This window comes from Schistocerca americana, chromosome 1, assembly GCF_021461395.2.
Source record: "Schistocerca americana isolate TAMUIC-IGC-003095 chromosome 1, iqSchAmer2.1, whole genome shotgun sequence".
NCBI lineage: Eukaryota > Metazoa > Arthropoda > Insecta > Orthoptera > Acrididae > Schistocerca > Schistocerca americana.
In genome coordinates this window covers 1,008,050,087-1,008,067,186 of record NC_060119.1, presented here as the reverse complement: position 1 = coordinate 1,008,067,186, position 17,100 = coordinate 1,008,050,087, and the positions used below count along the sequence as shown (strand labels likewise).

General features: G+C 36.7%; 1 protein-coding gene across 1 annotated transcript in view; it reads left to right on the top strand.

The window, feature by feature from the left end:
* The window catches only part of LOC124616102 (catalase), a 70,575-nt gene extending 54,621 nt beyond the window's left edge, over positions 1-15,954 (top strand). The window contains exons 2-10 of the mRNA XM_047144365.1: positions 8,589-8,769; positions 9,092-9,233; positions 9,637-9,787; positions 10,751-10,930; positions 11,020-11,211; positions 11,594-11,746; positions 11,852-12,084; positions 12,790-12,922; positions 15,627-15,954. Of these exons, the coding sequence (XP_047000321.1) occupies positions 8,589-8,769; positions 9,092-9,233; positions 9,637-9,787; positions 10,751-10,930; positions 11,020-11,211; positions 11,594-11,746; positions 11,852-12,084; positions 12,790-12,922; positions 15,627-15,731 (1,470 nt within the window). The 3' untranslated portion in view covers positions 15,732-15,954. The remainder of the gene's footprint in view (positions 1-8,588; positions 8,770-9,091; positions 9,234-9,636; positions 9,788-10,750; positions 10,931-11,019; positions 11,212-11,593; positions 11,747-11,851; positions 12,085-12,789; positions 12,923-15,626) is intronic.
* The last annotated feature ends 1,146 nt before the right edge of the window (positions 15,955-17,100 follow it).

Here is a 17,100-nt window from a genome sequence, read left to right as displayed (position 1 = left end):
TTGGTAGGCACAGCCTTACAGCAGTGTTTCTGCATTGAACAAAGACTGAATTTAATTCAGTTTTCTGGCCAGTTGTAGGAAGTACTGGGAAAGGCAAATGGTATGTTTGATCCTCATCTGTTTATACTTAAAGTTTAGAACAGTCTCGCCTGCAGTTGAATGGTTCAAATGGCTCTGAGCACTATGGGACTTAACTTCGGAGGTCATAAGTCCCCTAGAACTTAAAACTACTTAAACCTAACTAACCTAAGGACATCACACACAGCCATGCCCGTGGCAGGATTCGTAGCGGTCGCGCGGTTCCAGACTGTAGCGCCTAGAACCGCTCGGCCACTACGGCCGGTTGCCTACAGTTAAACACAATCCTCTTCCCTGGCCATTTAGACGATACCACTTAGTTTGAACATATTTCCGTATAAACTGTTTGAGGCTATCTCAGATCCATATTTGCCACTTGTCTCGCTTAATTTGCGTATGAATTATAAAATACCAACTCCAACTACAGCAGCAGAAAGCACTGACATTGATTGATCCACCAGTGCCTGTGAGGTACGATAAGTTTTGTTAAAAACTGGGCTCTGGAAGTGCATTTCACTCCCGCACTATTCGTGAAGAGGCGTTTGCTCTGTCATTTCGAAACAGTGCACCAGCGCTTAATCAGAGGAACATGGAACGGAATGCTCGCATTGGATCTAAAAATTATGAAATTGACTGATCGCTACGGAATTCGCGACGCCAAACACGAGGGACGAAAGTGCATCACGTGGAATGACGCAGTCGGAGGAAGTCCTCGGATATGGCAAAACGCCAGGCGACGTTACTTGCAGCAGTGCATTGTTTTTCGCTGTTAAATGGATGGCGCTCTGTGTGTAGTTCTATTGTCGTCGCTGTAACTGCCGTTCCAGTTTCAGTTTACTATCACTCCATTCGTTAATTGGCTTCCGATCGAGTACACGGGCCATTGAATCTACTTATCCGGTGTTAATTGGATTAGGCAATAAAACTTCGTGTTCTGCGTAATCCATTTTCTCAAGCTGTTCTTATTCATAATGAAAGAGCATTCCAGCGTGATGCAATGTTCGTTCACTACAGTTAAGTGGTTTAGATAGTAAGACCTGAGAATGTCTTCAGAACCTGAATGTTTGAATGGCGGTGAATGTAGGGCAAACTGCACACTGAAGGCAGTTCGCCTTGAAAGCAGCAGTGAAAGATTTCGGCGACCTCGCTCTCAATATGCACTTGCAATGCGGCCAATCAATCTGATACTGTATACAAGCCTTTTCCTAAAGGTCGTATGTGCAAATAACTTGTAACTAAACCAATTCAGATTACTAGAAGTAAGAAAGGGAACAGTTTTCGTCCAGCGGGAAATTGACTTGCCACTGGTAGTGTGTAGTAATGTTTATCTAAATCTGCATCACCAGAAACCGCTATTTGTGATGCCTTTCTGATGATCCTCAAATTAGTCACTTGCGAAGCCACAGCAATACATAAAAATTCTTATAGACTGTCCGTGATCATAAAAGACTTGTAATGCAGAAAGATTGTCATTATTCCACTTGTCGTTCTATATTTGTGCCCAGATTAACCCTTTATTTGGCAAATGATGAAAATAAAAACAAAAAATTCCAGTGCTTATATTTATTTATTATGCTTAAAGAAATACAATTCAGTCAGTTTTAGAAATTTTTGACAAAAATTATGAAATGTTGCTTACAAGCAACATTGACAGCAGTAGACCACATTTATACATATTATATAAAAAAGTGTTTGCCAATAACCTCAAGCAAAAGGTTCCTGTACGTGGATAATATAATTTATAAACACATTTATGCATTCCTGCTGTGTAATAAAACTGTTTCATTTTCCCTTCTAGTTCTTGCAATGGAACTTTTGGAAACAGTTCCTCTTTGGAACGAAACACAATACTAGATTGCATTTTGAACACAAGACTGTAGAAAATCCAGATGGACGATAACGACAACGACCTTTGGGACCGTATACAGGCCAATGCTCCATATTATCAAATCGGACATCTTGTGTAACAGTCGGAGATCAATTCTTGTTTTTTTCATTGCTGTCCCATCATTTTACTGTTGAGTGGTTGGACACCACAAAATGAGCTTGCAAGTGTCACGATTTTATTGTTTTGAATATCTGCCGTAAGCATATGTAATATACTAATGGCTGATGTCCCAACTATGGGCAATGTTGCTCACAGGCAACATAAGTTTTATACTATTTACGTAATTCAAAACAATATTAGATTGAAATATTTCTGCTGTAAACTCACCTCTGGGTATTTATTGAAGAAAATCTGCTAAGATTACTGCCAATTTATTGAAATCCACTCTTTCAGAACCAAAATAAGGTACCGCTGTTGCTCACACGAGGAGACCTCTGTAACACCATTGCACAAACTGCCATCTCGTGTGGAAAACCTTGAACTGTTACAACTGGCCTCAGTGTGTGAAGGAACGTTGCCTGGAGGTATCTATGCCAGTAAAAATCACTGGGAAGTGTTTGTCCCATAAGGCCAACGTAAATTTGATGTTGCTTGAGAGCAACGCTGCCAAATAAAAGATTAACAGCATTTTATTCCACTTGGCACTATAGCATTGTTATATGAATTAGCGTATTGGGTGCCTACACCAGTGGTTCTCAAACTTGTTTGGCGACGGAACCCCATTTGAGATACTAAATATAATAAACAAAAACCTAGTTTTATTTTCATTCACTATTTATAATCATTCAATGAAAATCGTGCAAAAACAGATACATTATACACTACTGACTAATAAAACAACATCTAAAGCGACACACAGTGATATAGTGCGGACACTATATCCTTGCAGTCGGCCTTGACCGTAAACAAATAAGAAATCTGACTGTTCGGGTGAGAGGAGCGGTGCGGTGAATACGCCCCGACCCCCTCTCGAAGAACTGCCATCCTACGCCCGCGGTCTGTGCTTCCACGAAAGCAGAACTGACATAACGGTCATATTTCAAAATTAGAAAAACGAAAAACAAGAAATCCACAACATAAAGCAAATTGGAATACACAAAGCATTTGGTAGTGCTACAGCGCTATTGATTGCTGCAGTTGGCAGTGTTAGTTCAGGACCGACCTATACCTGCATCTTATGGAACCATAGTTCAAAACACCCCCCCCCCCCCCCCCACCCCACCTGAAACAGGCACTATATACTGTCCGCATTTTACAATACACAAGTAACCCTGTATTGTTTTCCATTGTAAATTTATACAATTGTTTCCATTTAATGGGAGGTATGAAGGTTTTTAATTATTTTTGACCAACTGTTTGTCAGGCTTGATAGCAGTGTGTTGAAGGCGCATTTCAGATTCAGCAACCAGTCTCTTACGATATTTTGATTCTGTTGCTGCATATAATTCAGTTTCGTACAAGTATGTTGTTACGAACGAGATGGCAAAAGTTACAGCCTGTGTGGCATCTCACAAATCCTGCACAAAAATATCATAAAGAGCCCTTGTTTTGAATAATGGATCCGTGCTTGAATAGGACGTATATATAAAGGATACATAGGTTTCGTTTAACATATTTTCTGGCGTCTGCAAATTCTGTAGGAAAGGATTCTGCACCGTTCTGATCTCCAGAAAAATCGGTCTCATAAAATGCGCGCATATCGTGGGGGACAGTAGACCAATTCTTCAGATATTTAATTTGCTAATTCTGCTGTCTTACCAGCGAAAACGTTAGTGTTACCAAGCTACCCTCTTGCAAACACTAACAATCCAAAAAATCTATTTTTAAGGATGTTATTTTGTTATTAGTACACATATTGAAAACTGTTACCGTTTTCTTTGTAAAGACAGATTTAATTTATATAATTTTTTCAGATACATCTTCCAACAAAATTAGTCTGAACAAGTCACATCGCTCAAACGGTCTTTCAATTAAAAAGAAACGTCAGTCATAAAAGCTAGTAATTCAGCTCGTAGCTCGGTTACTCATGTTAAGGTCTTAACCCGAGATGACAATCTAACCTCGCTGTGGAGCAGTAGTGTTTTATGTCTGCTCCCATTATCTTCACATAGTATTGAAAACAATCGGCACTGAAGAGGGCGTCACTTAACGTAACTGATTATTTTTACTGCTGGCTCAAGAAGCATCTTCTTTATCGCGAGTGCTTGTCTGTGCAGGATACAATATCTGGAACTACAGTTTACATCTTTACTTTTTATTAGTGATACCGCCCCTGCTGTATCCAGTCATTGGCTTGGCCCCAACTGTACAAATATCAATACAATAGTTCCAACGAGGTGGTTTATTTCTGTTATTGGTAAGATGGCTAGTCCTGTAACATCAGTCGACGCCTATAATTGCAAGACGAATTTGTTGTGTTGGTGTCAAACTAGTTCTTGTTTGATAGATCCTGCGACAGCGTTAATTCGACGCGAAAAAGTTTCGTTGGAAAACGACACTATAAGATTATGATCTGCAGATTTTTCATTGAGCATACATTGGTTTTCGTCTGCCACTCATGTCTTTATGAAATTCTCAGCGATAGTGTGCGCTTCATCCGCCTGGTCACTGCGATAGATGACTAAAGACGAGGCGTGCTTGTTTTTTTTTTTTTTTTTTTTTTTTTTTTTTTTTTTTTTTCATTCAGTTTGCGTCGCATACTTCAGTTTTCAAGTTTATTAATAATTATTTCGAACGAATAAAATTTTTTTATTCTCGGCTTTACAAGCGGGGTGTGTAGTTCGGCATATCTCAGCTTGTACCATGGAACTATTCGGAGGTAGCTTGCCACATATTAATATGCAGAGATGTCAGCCGTTAGGGTCAAGAAATCAAAGACAGTAAGATTCTTAATATTTTCGTTTTTCACCTTTAATGTGTAGTTACACCGCCTACTAGAGTACGGCGTGGCTTTATACAAAAATGGTTCAAATGGCTCTGAGCACTATGGGTCTCAACTTCTGAGGTCATTAGTCCCCAAGAACTTAGAACTAGTTAAACCTAACTAACCTAAGGACATCACAAACATCCATGCCCGAGGCAGGATTCGAACCTGCGACCGTAGCGGTCTTGCGGTTCCAGACTGCAGCGCCTTTAACCGCACGGCCACTTCGGCCGGCTGGGTTTATACAGCCCCGGCCAGTGAAGCAGAGACAGCGAAGCGACAAAATCCTTTGGGGCAGTTAGAGGTGTTTGTGGATGAGGGAGAGATACAAGAAAAAGCGTATTGGAATGTTTGTGCCGTGTGCAGATGGGGCAAAGATATATGTAAAAAAGCGTCATCACGGCTGCTGCGTGCCTGTACCGTCGCTTCCATCAGCGACCGCGCCGGGTCTACATAGTTTGCGCGAATAGTACAGAGTCGTCACATACCTACTCTTCAAAGCTAAATTCATTTGCATGTAGTTTTTGATCGTAGCATTATTGTAGATTCATTATACAGCTTGCTGTCTCATTTTCACTCTGAAATAGGAAATAACTTTTATAAAACCAATATTGCTGTGATAAATTAATATGAACTGTTTTTTTTCAGCGTGTGATGAGACTTGATAAGCTTTGTTCTTTACATCTACTCACATTATCCGCAAGTCACCGTACGGTGCCGGATGGAGGGTAATTCATACTACTAGTAATCATTTCCATTACTGTTCCACTCGAAAATAACGAGGGAAAACGACTGTCTAAAAGCCTGCGTACGAGCCCTAATTTCTCGCGTCTTATCTTCGTGGCCCTTACGAGAAATGTACATTGGCTGTGGTAGAATCTTTCTGCTGTCAGACTCAAATGCTAGTTCTCAAAATTTCAGCAATAGTGCCTCACGAAAAGAGCATGGTCTTCCCTGCATTTGATATTTAGCATTATCAGTCGAAACTTCTTGTGTCTTGTTTACCTTTTTAGTCGCCCATTTCTTTTGGAAGTGCTGCCACGCAGCTCTGACTTCGTCTGTTAAATTCTGGATGTGATGTTGACACCTGTATATACTTAAAGTTCTGCTGCATTTACGAGGATGTGCTGAAGAGTAATGCCCCAGAGTTTATGGGAAAACTCTTAAAGCTTTTTAAATAAAACTAACATTATCAACGTTCTACATCTTTATTCTTAACGTCTACAAATTTATTTCTCAGTATAGTCACCCTGACGACAAACATGTCTCTCCCAATGGGAGAGACCAGTTTGTTGAAACTATCACTGTACTAGCAGAATGTTCGATTTTGTTGATGGGGCCACAATCTCCCCTCTGCTTGCACCACTTCATGACTATCAAATTGAAGTCCTCAAAACTATTCTTTGTTTTGGAAATCGATGAAAATGGGATGGGGGCGAAGTTGGGACTATATGGAGGATGATAGGTGACCTCCTGTGTTCATTGCTAGGTATCCCTTTATTTAGATATGTATGTATAACTTAAGTTACATCTTATCCTTTTTCCTCCAAGCTGGTTTGCAGTTCCCATTTGCTCTGTGAATGGGTATTTTCAAGACAGCTTCCAGTTGCCAGGAAGTAGTCATAACAGCAGTGGTAGTCACTGTCTACTAAATGAGAGTTCATTAAAGAAGTTGCTCACACTGCTTATTTCAAATTAAACATAATGTGATGTGATTTACTCGTGAAAAGCTAGAAAAAAAAAAAGAAGCTTCTGTCTTGCCCACCTGTGTTCAATGTATAAGAAAAATAATTAGTATCAGGTGTTGCCATACAAACGTATTTAATATTGATTTAGTGTCTGATCATTTGTAATATCACTCAGGCTTCTCTGTATTTTAATAGAGTAGTTCCTTTCTAGGTTATAGAAATTTAAATATGAGCAAAACACGGGAAATAAGTGACCATTTAATATGAAGAACTTTAATATAATTTTGGAGGGAGGAGGGGAAATGGGAGAGTCCTCTCATAGAGGACCCTGAGCATAATAGTGTGTACTTTAGGCAGCTCTTATCGTAGAAGCAGTGAAGATTTTTATCTTCATAATTATGTCCAGGTGTTATGAGAATAAAATTTTGACTTGGCTTTCAAAGAAATACTCAGGACCATATATTGGTTTGACCGAAGTGTATATTCAGAGTTGATTTAGTTATTCACAAGTTCCATGGATCATAATTATGATTTCTTGCCGTGATGTGACATACTTCAGTTTAAGATTCTTCTTGTTCAATGTTAAATGCTGACATTGGTTTGCAGCCATAGATTATTCCACTCTTCTGTGTACCTCCTCCTGCATACATAAAGTATGTAGCACATCCTACTTAACTCGTCAGCTGCTGCGCATATTACACCTTTGCTTATCGCTAGGGATTCCCTCCCTCAGCTGCTTCTTCTGGCATTGTTCCAATGTTATTGTTTCTTAATATTTGTCTGAGAGAAATCTGGTTTCTTGTATTCTTCTTAGCATGTCTTCACTGGCAACAATCTCTTCAGCTAAACTTATGTAGCAGCAAATTTAAAGACTTTTAGCTGTCTTCTCTCTTGCTGCATATTGTAAAGGGTCACACTTGTGTTAAGGACACTCCAAACAAATGCTATATGAACCCTTACTTATTTCTGTATTGTCGTTGCTGATGAGAAAGTTCTTTCTCAAGTGAAACACAATTTTGGCCCCCTGCATTCTGCTCACCCTTTCTTTCTGGTTTCTCCCTCCCAAATGGGTAAATTCCTCTACAAATTCTAAATCCTCTCTTATAACTGTCATTCTTAGTTTCATATTCTTGTTCAGTACTGCATACCATCACTTTAGTCTTTCTTGTGCCATACTGATTACAGAAAACTTCATTCATTGCACCAAGAATCTTATCTGGATCTTTTGTCTCCATACCCACAGCAATAGCATCTGCATATTGCAGCATGTCTGTCTTTTGTCCAGTAATGTTGACCCCAGCCTCACTTGCTGCAAACTAAGTATATAGACTTTCTGGATGTAAGCACTGAATATGAGAGCAGTCCACACATTTGTCTTGTGACATTTCTAATTTTTGCTTCTCATTCCTTATTAAAATTCCTCATCACAGCCATTTTATTATTACAGAAGCTGTTTCTTTTTTAGACCTGCTTTCTTCAGCATTCTGAAGATATGCCGAGTGACATTATCAAATGGCTTATTGAGCTCTAAAAAGGCAACACTTTTTTTTTTTTTTAAAAAAAAGAAGTATCTGTGCCAGAATTCTTCTTGTTACAAATCCTTTCAAGAGGCCAAATTGAACTTTGCTGAGCTTAGCCTCCTCCCCCCCCCCCCCACCTTCTTTTCAACTCTCCTCGGAATTACCCTCTTGAAAATTTCTGATTATATGATAAGAGGCTTGAAGTTTGATACTGCCAACATTTTGTAGCTGCTGCCTTTTTCAGAATGGGAATCATGATACATTTCTGGAAGTTGGCATATCCTCTGTTGTATAAGAAGACAATTACAGTACACTGTCGGAGAGAAAATTATGGCAATATGCTGACCATTTATGTAATTTCTTAATCAGTATAAACACCTGTGACTAGAATATTCTGTTCCATCTGTGGATTTATCCTTATACATCATCTCTGATCGCTTAAGAGATCGTATTGTTAGTCATAACTATTTTTCTTCTTCTCATATCCACAGTCAGAAGAAGACCAGGGGAAAATCACAACAGGCAGTGGTAATCCTGTTGACAGCCATACAGCCAGCTTAACAGCAGGTCCAAAAGGACCTATTCTACTGCAAGACTTTACGCTTATTGATGAACTTGCCCACTTCGATCGTGAACGCATCCCAGAAAGAGTTGTACATGCCAAGGGTGCAGGTAAACATTTATGCAGTGATAATGTGAAATTTTGTTGTAAATAGTTGAGACAAAGAAAGGTTGGGAGATGTGAGGAAAGATTGGGAGATGTGGAACACATATACATGCAGTAGTAAGTTTAACGTATGCTTAAATTTATATTAAATGGTTAAACTGAAGAAACAATACATTTAATGGAAGCAGCATAGTTAGTCTCCTTTGATGATTAGGTAGTATGTACTTGTCTTTTTATTTTTTATAATTGTATTTAAGAAATTATTTTGAAATGCCCATAATAAACACTGCTAATGATGTATTCCTTTTCTTTTTTCCCTATGTTTAGGTGCATTTGGGTACTTTGAAGTTACACATGATATTTCAGCTTACTGTAAGGCAAAAATATTTTCTGAAATTGGAAAGAGGACACCATTAGCTGTAAGGTTCTCCACTGTGGGAGGTGAGAGTGGGTCAGCTGATACTGTAAGGTGAGATTTTGTTTTGGTAACTGATCACTAAAATACTAAAATAGATGAGACAGGAAATACTGCCTCTTACAATGAACTATCAAATTTTTATTAATTCCTATATTGCGATGAAGTGGCATTGTTCAAAATACTGTTTAATATCTTTCGGATTTTCATTTTAACTCCTGAGGATAATGAAGTGATTTAATAACTTCAAAATGTTATATTTGTACTTTTGCATGTGGAGGATAAAATTCTTATTCTTTTTTTTGCTGATTTAATTTTGTGTCAATGGCTCTTCATTGATTTCATCCGGATTGATCACATATTTATTTCATTAGAGTGAGTCTAACTTAATTCATAGAAAATATGTATTTTAGTAATTACACAAATATAAATATTGAAATATTATTATTATCTGCAGGGATCCCCGTGGATTTGCAGTCAAGTTTTACACTGAAGAAGGTATTTGGGATTTGGTGGGCAACAACACCCCCATCTTCTTCATAAGAGACCCAATATTTTTCCCGGTCTTTATACACACTCAGAAGAGGAATCCAGAAACTCATCTGAAGGTTATTATTAAAAGAATATCATTTTAATTTTTAGAGCTCTGTTATGGAAACCATAAAGTTAAACTTGGTATATAAAAATAATAGGGTGTATTTACTTGATGAAACTTTACGATCATTTTGTTTCTTAAAAACTACAAAGAGAATGTTTGATACCCTCGTTCAAGCTTATAACCAAGTTGTTATTGTTCAGTTGTTCACCTCATAAAATTCTTATTAGCTTTTTATGAAGAGTCCTTTAAGAGCATAGATTTTTGTTCAATATAGGAAGAAAATAAATAAAAAAATTCCTCATGTGTAAATGTTAAATTCCTACATAACATACCAAACCTTAATTTAAGTGGACAGCCTTTTAAAATTATCATAATATGCAGAATATTTTAATGTAATTGTATTACACCCTTGCAAATATTCTCTTACATGGCACCGGACAGTTTCTTTTTCAAGTTACTTGTACTTGAAATGCAGGATTACAGCATTTGCTAGAATTATATTTCTGAACTGGTTCTCTCCTAGTGTCCCTTAACTGTACTGTATCACTGTCTTCAGCTGTGTGTATTTGCACTTCTAGTAAATTCTCAAATATTTAATTTAATTATATTTTGTTCATTTCTCATTGCAAGAATCACTTTTCTGTACTTAGCAAATCTATAAGCATTTATCAAATATTTTGGTATATTTTGTATACAAACTACACAAATAGATGTAGATGACACCCTATTTGTATTACCAAGTATACTATATATAAAACTGGTTGAGTAGTATTTCATATAAATTCTTTAATTTCACAAAATGGAAAACTGACTTTGTTTCTAACTCTTCCAGGCAGTGTAGAGACTCTAGATATGAAACAGGGTTTGATTACTGTTCTTGAAGGTTTCGTTTCTCTCCTGTCTTCAAATTCATCCAAATAACATTCAGTTGCTATGTTTAAGTGTTTGTTGATGTAAATAATTTCTGTTACAGGATGTTGACATGTTTTGGGACTTCATAACACTTAGACCAGAGAGCACCCATCAGGTCATGTTCCTCTTCTCTGACAGAGGAATCCCAGATGGATATCGCCACATGAATGGCTATGGTTCACACACGTTCAAGTTGGTCAATGCCAAGAATGAAGCTGTTTATTGCAAATTCCATTATAAGGTAATACCTAATCTTTAAATTTCAGAGTAGTACGGAAATTATATTATCTAGTTTGATAATCATATGCAACAATGTGTTTCCTTTTCCAGACGGATCAAAAAATAAAAAATCTTCCAGCAAAACAGGCTGGTGATCTATCTGGAAGTGACCCTGATTATTCAATCAGGGATCTCTACAATGCTATTGCAACAGGAAACCATCCGTCGTGGACTATGTACATACAAGTCATGATGTTTAAGCAGGCTGAGAACTGGAAATTCAATCCGTTTGATCTCACTAAGGTAAGGGACCTTTTTAGCAGCAAAGAACATAAATCACAGTTGCTTTATTGTTTCACTTATTTTTAGATTTGGTTTTGTTACTCTGATTAGTTGGTTTGCCTTACTTCAAACCAAAGTTTAATGGTGTAATTTCAGGTGATCAGGCAAGTTGTTGATTCAAAAACTCTTAATGGTACAAGTACCTTATATCCATTCTATCCTTCATCATTATTACTATATATGTGATTTTCTCATTGATACTTTGTATTCACTTTTATGAGATTATTCTCAAGTTGACAAGAAAAACTGTTTGACATATCTTTTTCATTAGTTTCTAAATTATACAGTGTTAATACCAGTACAAACTTCGCAGTACATGAAATAATATTAGAGTTTTATTTAGGTTTGGCCACACGACGAGTTTCCACTCATCCCAGTGGGCAAAATTGTGCTGAATCGCAACCCCAAAAATTATTTTGCAGAGGTGGAACAGATAGCTTTTAGTCCTGCCCATATGGTTCCAGGAATTGAGCCTAGCCCTGACAAAATGCTGCAGGTAATATATTGCTCGAGTTGGCTGTCAGTCAAGTGTTCTTTTTTGCACTTTCACATAAAATACAGTAGGTGTGTTTTACCACTAATCTGGTCTTCATATTTTCAGGGAAGACTGTTTTCTTATTCTGACACTCACAGACACCGTTTGGGACCTAACTATTTGCAACTGCCTGTGAACTGTCCTTATCGCTCAAAGATTGCAAACTACCAACGTGATGGGCCACAAGCTCTTTACAATCAAGATGGTGCTCCAAACTACTTTCCAAACAGTTTTGGGGGACCCATTGAAGTTCCAAGTGTTGGTCTTTCGAAGTTTACAACAGTTGGAGATGTCCAAAGGTAAAACTTACTTGTGCAGAATTTTTGATAAGAATACGTAGTGATAAAAATTTGAATATATGCGAGCAAATTGCAGCTGTTACTAGAGAAAAAACAATACGTCCTCTCAACAGTTTCTTTGTGATAGAGTGGTTACGTGAAAGTCAGATTGCACGTACTTGAGTATATTTAGACTTGTGTAGGTCTCTGATATCTAAATGGATTTTCCTCCCTTTAAAAAGAACATAATGATACGCTTATTTCAATGGCATTGTTAGCATAAACCATGGTTTAGTGTAAAACTTTATTTCCATTAATTTATTACAACATCCACAGCAAAATACTGCAATACGTAAAAAGGAAATTTAGAAGCCAGTCAGTGACCACCAGCAATGCTTAACATTAGATCAACTCATTTGTCAAAAAATGTATACTCAAATGATTTCCGAAATACATAGACAAATATTAAGCTCAGTGGTTGACATTCTAAATGTCTTTAATGAAAGCCAGGAGGGGTTACCATCACTTATGATGCTTTTTCCACACTGAGCACGAGTTCATTTTTTAGACACAGCCTGGTGAATCACTGAATTACACTTTCAAGGGAGCTGTAACTGCAAATCTCTCTAAATGAAGAACAAAGTTTTGTGATGAGATGTTTCTGCTAATGATAATTTGTATTTGTACATAAGATTTTTCACTCTATAAAAATATAAAAAATTGCAGGTACAACACAGATGATGATGACAATGTATCTCAACCAGCTGTCTTCTGGAAGAAGACATTAAATGAACAAGAACGCCAGCGTCTTGTTGACAACATAGTGGACCACTTGAGACATGCTGTAGGATTCATTCAGGTAAAACTAATTCATCACAAATTGAACAACCTTGTGTCCTCATAAGTAGCACATTAAATACTAATAAATATTTTTAAAAAGGCTTTCTGGTTTGGAGTTTAATTCAGTTAAAACTTTTAAGCTGAGAGAGCATTTTTTGAAGTAAAACGTTATTCATTAGTATTTTGTCCTAATCATTTGATGCAGTTAATTATTTACCTTTGATAACACCCTGTGGAGAGAGAGGAAACATCATTGAAACGTTTATACTTAAACCATAGACTCTTACCCTCAAAGTTTTAACTGAAATATTTATCTTGTTTTTGTATAGAACCTTAACATTAGTCTAAAATGTATTTCAGGAACTTAAAATAATTCAAGAAAATTTTTTGATCAGTTTCCTAGTTATAGCTGTAGTTATTTATAAAGACCAACCAATCGGTAATGTAACCTATGCTGTTATTGTTACACTGTACAGAATATATTTTGTGAAGGTTTTTCATGATGTCTGTGATGCGTTGGATGGCTAAGAACTGGGGCTTTCACTGATGTAAAGTCCAGATGTCTCCCATGTACTAACTGAAGTTTTGCTCTTTGTTTCACTTTGATCAAATCTGGTATCTCACAAGATGTGTCAAATTGTTGATTCTTGTTGATACAATCATCCAGAAGTTTGTCCTAGTCAATGTCCTTCTCCAAATGGTATGCATATAGTGAAGATTATTTTGTACTTTAATTATCCATTTTGTGTTTGCCAAGTACTTCTCAACAAAGTCTTTCTGAACTACCTGTCCCCTCCAGAAAAAAGGAGAGCTGTTAGTTCAATGGTAAAAGGTTAAATCTCTAGTGAAACTGCCAATTTCAGACACTTGAAATTGGTTAAATGAATGACTGAAATTGGTTATAGAATTTTTTTCATAGTTTCAAAGATAAAACATACAACAATAAAAGGCATTTGGATTAGCACAAAGACGTAGTGGGATAGATAGTATTAGAAAGCTCCAAAGTTAAATGGTGGATAACTGTCAAACTAGTGGAGAAGCGGTATTTAACACCAGTGGTCTAATCAGAAAGAATTTGATAGCAATTGTGCTGTTTCACATAAAAATTAAAACTGTGATCATAGTAGTGTTGGTGACAAAGTAGTTTTGGTTACTACAATTAAGACTAATGAGGCATTTGTTACACAAGGATGGGTCACTGGATTAACATGACCAAACTAACTAAACAGGAAATTATGACATGATGAGAATGTTATGTAGTTTGAGCGATGAAAACAAACTGATATGTTGGGAAGAATGAAAAAGAAATGCTTTTGTGTAACTTCGTGAAGCTAACAGTAAGTTGTAAACAAAGTAGCGTAAATGTGAATTGTTAGGATAAAGGTTATTATTTTTTAATATACATTAGGGGATCTCACTCATTGTGTTTTTCTTCATTGTCTTGACTTTGGTTTCCTTACTTGATCCTTGAAATATTGAATCTAAAGATTAAGTAAGGTAGGCATTTTAAGCCTCAAAAGTTAAGTAACAGTTTTAAATACAGATGAAGAAATTACACTAAGATGAAACTCAGCAAGATTATGCAATTTGCAATACGATGTCAGGGTGGAAGTATCCAAAATAAACAAACCCTAACTCACAAAGTAATTATTATATAATTTATGGCTTAAATGGTGCAAAATGATATTCCACCTTTTGCTCCATATAGCCTGAAGGGTGTTTGGTGTAACTGTTGCCATAGCATCCCATATTTTGTCTTCAGGTGTTGACAGCTATCAATCTTAACCTGGTAGATAGTTTTTCTTTCCCACTTAAACCCTTAAGAAAAAATTCAGTGGGATCATGTCTGGATGTGTAAAAGGTTATGTAGTTGGCCCACCTCTTGCAGTCTACCTCCTGGGTAATTTGCTATTCAGAAATTCCCTATCAATAAGGTGGAAACATGGAGTTCTGTCCCGCCGAAAGATAGTTCCGCAGTCAGTCAGTAGTAGTTCAGTCAGTCAGTAGTAGCATTTCTAATGTTTAGTCCATACACACAACTCTGCCAGTAGATTTTATTGTATGAATTATTTTAATCTTGTACGTTTTTAGACAAAGAGTTTCGTCCAATGCATCATGCACTGTTGAACATGGAATCTGTAACTGCAAACTAGCAGCACATAAAGATTCATGTGGGCTACATTGAATTGCTTCTGTAATGCAATCGAAGTTTCCTTCAGAAGAAATGGTTTTTCGGGAGATTTTACACATAACATGCTACCTGTGGTTCTAAGTTGATCGATCCAGAATCAAATGCTTTTCACCTTGAACACCTTTCAATTGTACACCCAGTATATGACATTTACAAAGTGATGACAGTGAATGTAGTAAAGACTCTAAAAATGAAGTTCGAATTTGAACAACAGTTTTTTTTAAGAGTAAGCCAGTTGGGGTCAATGTCTTGAAGACTTAAGTATCATTTTATGGCACACTTATTTAGAGGATTTTGCTAAGAAAATCAAAACCCTGCAAGTATGTGTCATAACACATGGTTTGTTTCGTGATGAAACTGCTGTTTCTGAATACACAAAATATATTTTCTTGTTTCCTGCTTTCATTTGGCATACTGAGTAGAACAAATTTGAATGTAATCTAGTGAGGATAAACTAATGGCAAAATAAATTCTGTAACATTTCACAGTGGTTATGCCAAACTCCATTAATATGCATTTCTTATCTTTGCAGGAGAGAGCAGTCAAAAATTTTGCTAAAGTTGATGCTGAATTTGGGAAAAGACTTCTGGAGGGTCTTCGCAAACACGGCCAAGGCAATTTCCAGGCCAATCTGTAAATAAACATAATTTACAGTGTTAAAAGATTTGGTGTGCAGTGGCTTCAGAGTATTAATACTTTGTTCAGGGGACCACAGACTGCAACTACTGGCCATTTTAGATGTAATCATTTTTCTTTATTTAGCAAAGAATATCTACAATTGTAATTTGAATAGAGTTGTGGTTAAAAAAATTTCCACATGTAATTTGTACTTTTACACAATAAATAGGCAGTATACATTACTCCGAATGTTTTCATACATCCAAACCTACAATCTTCTTTCATAATAAAAAGATCTCTTATTTGAATAACAACAATATTAACTGAGATCAGTTGCTAAATTCAGATTGTTAAACTGTGCAGTTTCATACTTAATTTAGAAAGAACAACAACTCTTTCCTGAGGTGGAACAATACAGGTTATTTGTTCTGACAGTCTACAGCCAAACTTGACAAATTTGACACACCATTCGGATAACTTTTCAATAAAATAGGACTACTCACTAAGGTAAGGATGATGACTTTGTGTGCAGCCACTCCCACTTTTGTATTCCTGCTTTCACAATATCATGTTTACAGCTTTCCATCTGATTAACATAGTTGTTTTACTAAAACTGACACCGATAACATTACCAAGTGAGGTGGCACGGCACCCAGCACACTTGACTTTCATTCAGGATGACAGCAATTCAAAATGCTGTCTGGCTATCCAGATATAGGTTTTCCATGGTTTCTCGAAATCACTTCAGGCAACTTACAAGATGGTTATTCTGAAATTCTAATTTATGCTCAACCTCTAATGACCTCATCCACAGTTACTCTAATCTTCCTTTTCCCTAATAACAATGCTCATAAATTAGTGATAAAAAGCAGGTTTTGTAAAACATGTATGCTCACTTGACATTTGTTGATTAGCAACCTTAGCACCAACAGGTTGTTCAACTAAATGTCCATGATTCTTGTAACAGGTTTCTATTATGCCACGCGTGAGGCTATAACAGTGTTATCTGTGAACAACTGTCATTGTCATTTATATAAGACTGTGATGGGCAGTAATCTTCCTCCCTGTATTTTGATAAAATATGGTCTTAGCAGTAGCAAATCTGTCCATTTAAGGGATTAGCCCATCTTGTATCAACAATTATACTGTAGGTTTGTCTTCGAAAATTCATAGAACCTTTGGTACTGATTAGGATTAAAATGGGTGGAAGACATTTTTGGATTTAGAGAGAACTTTTGACTGGACTACTCTCTTTCAAATTTTGAAAGTAGCAAGGAAAAAAGTTCAGGGAGTGAAATGTTATTTACAAGTTACACAGAAACCGTAAGTTAAAAGTCAAGTGACAGAGAGAAGCAGCACAAGGAATGAGATGTGGTTGTAGCTTATAC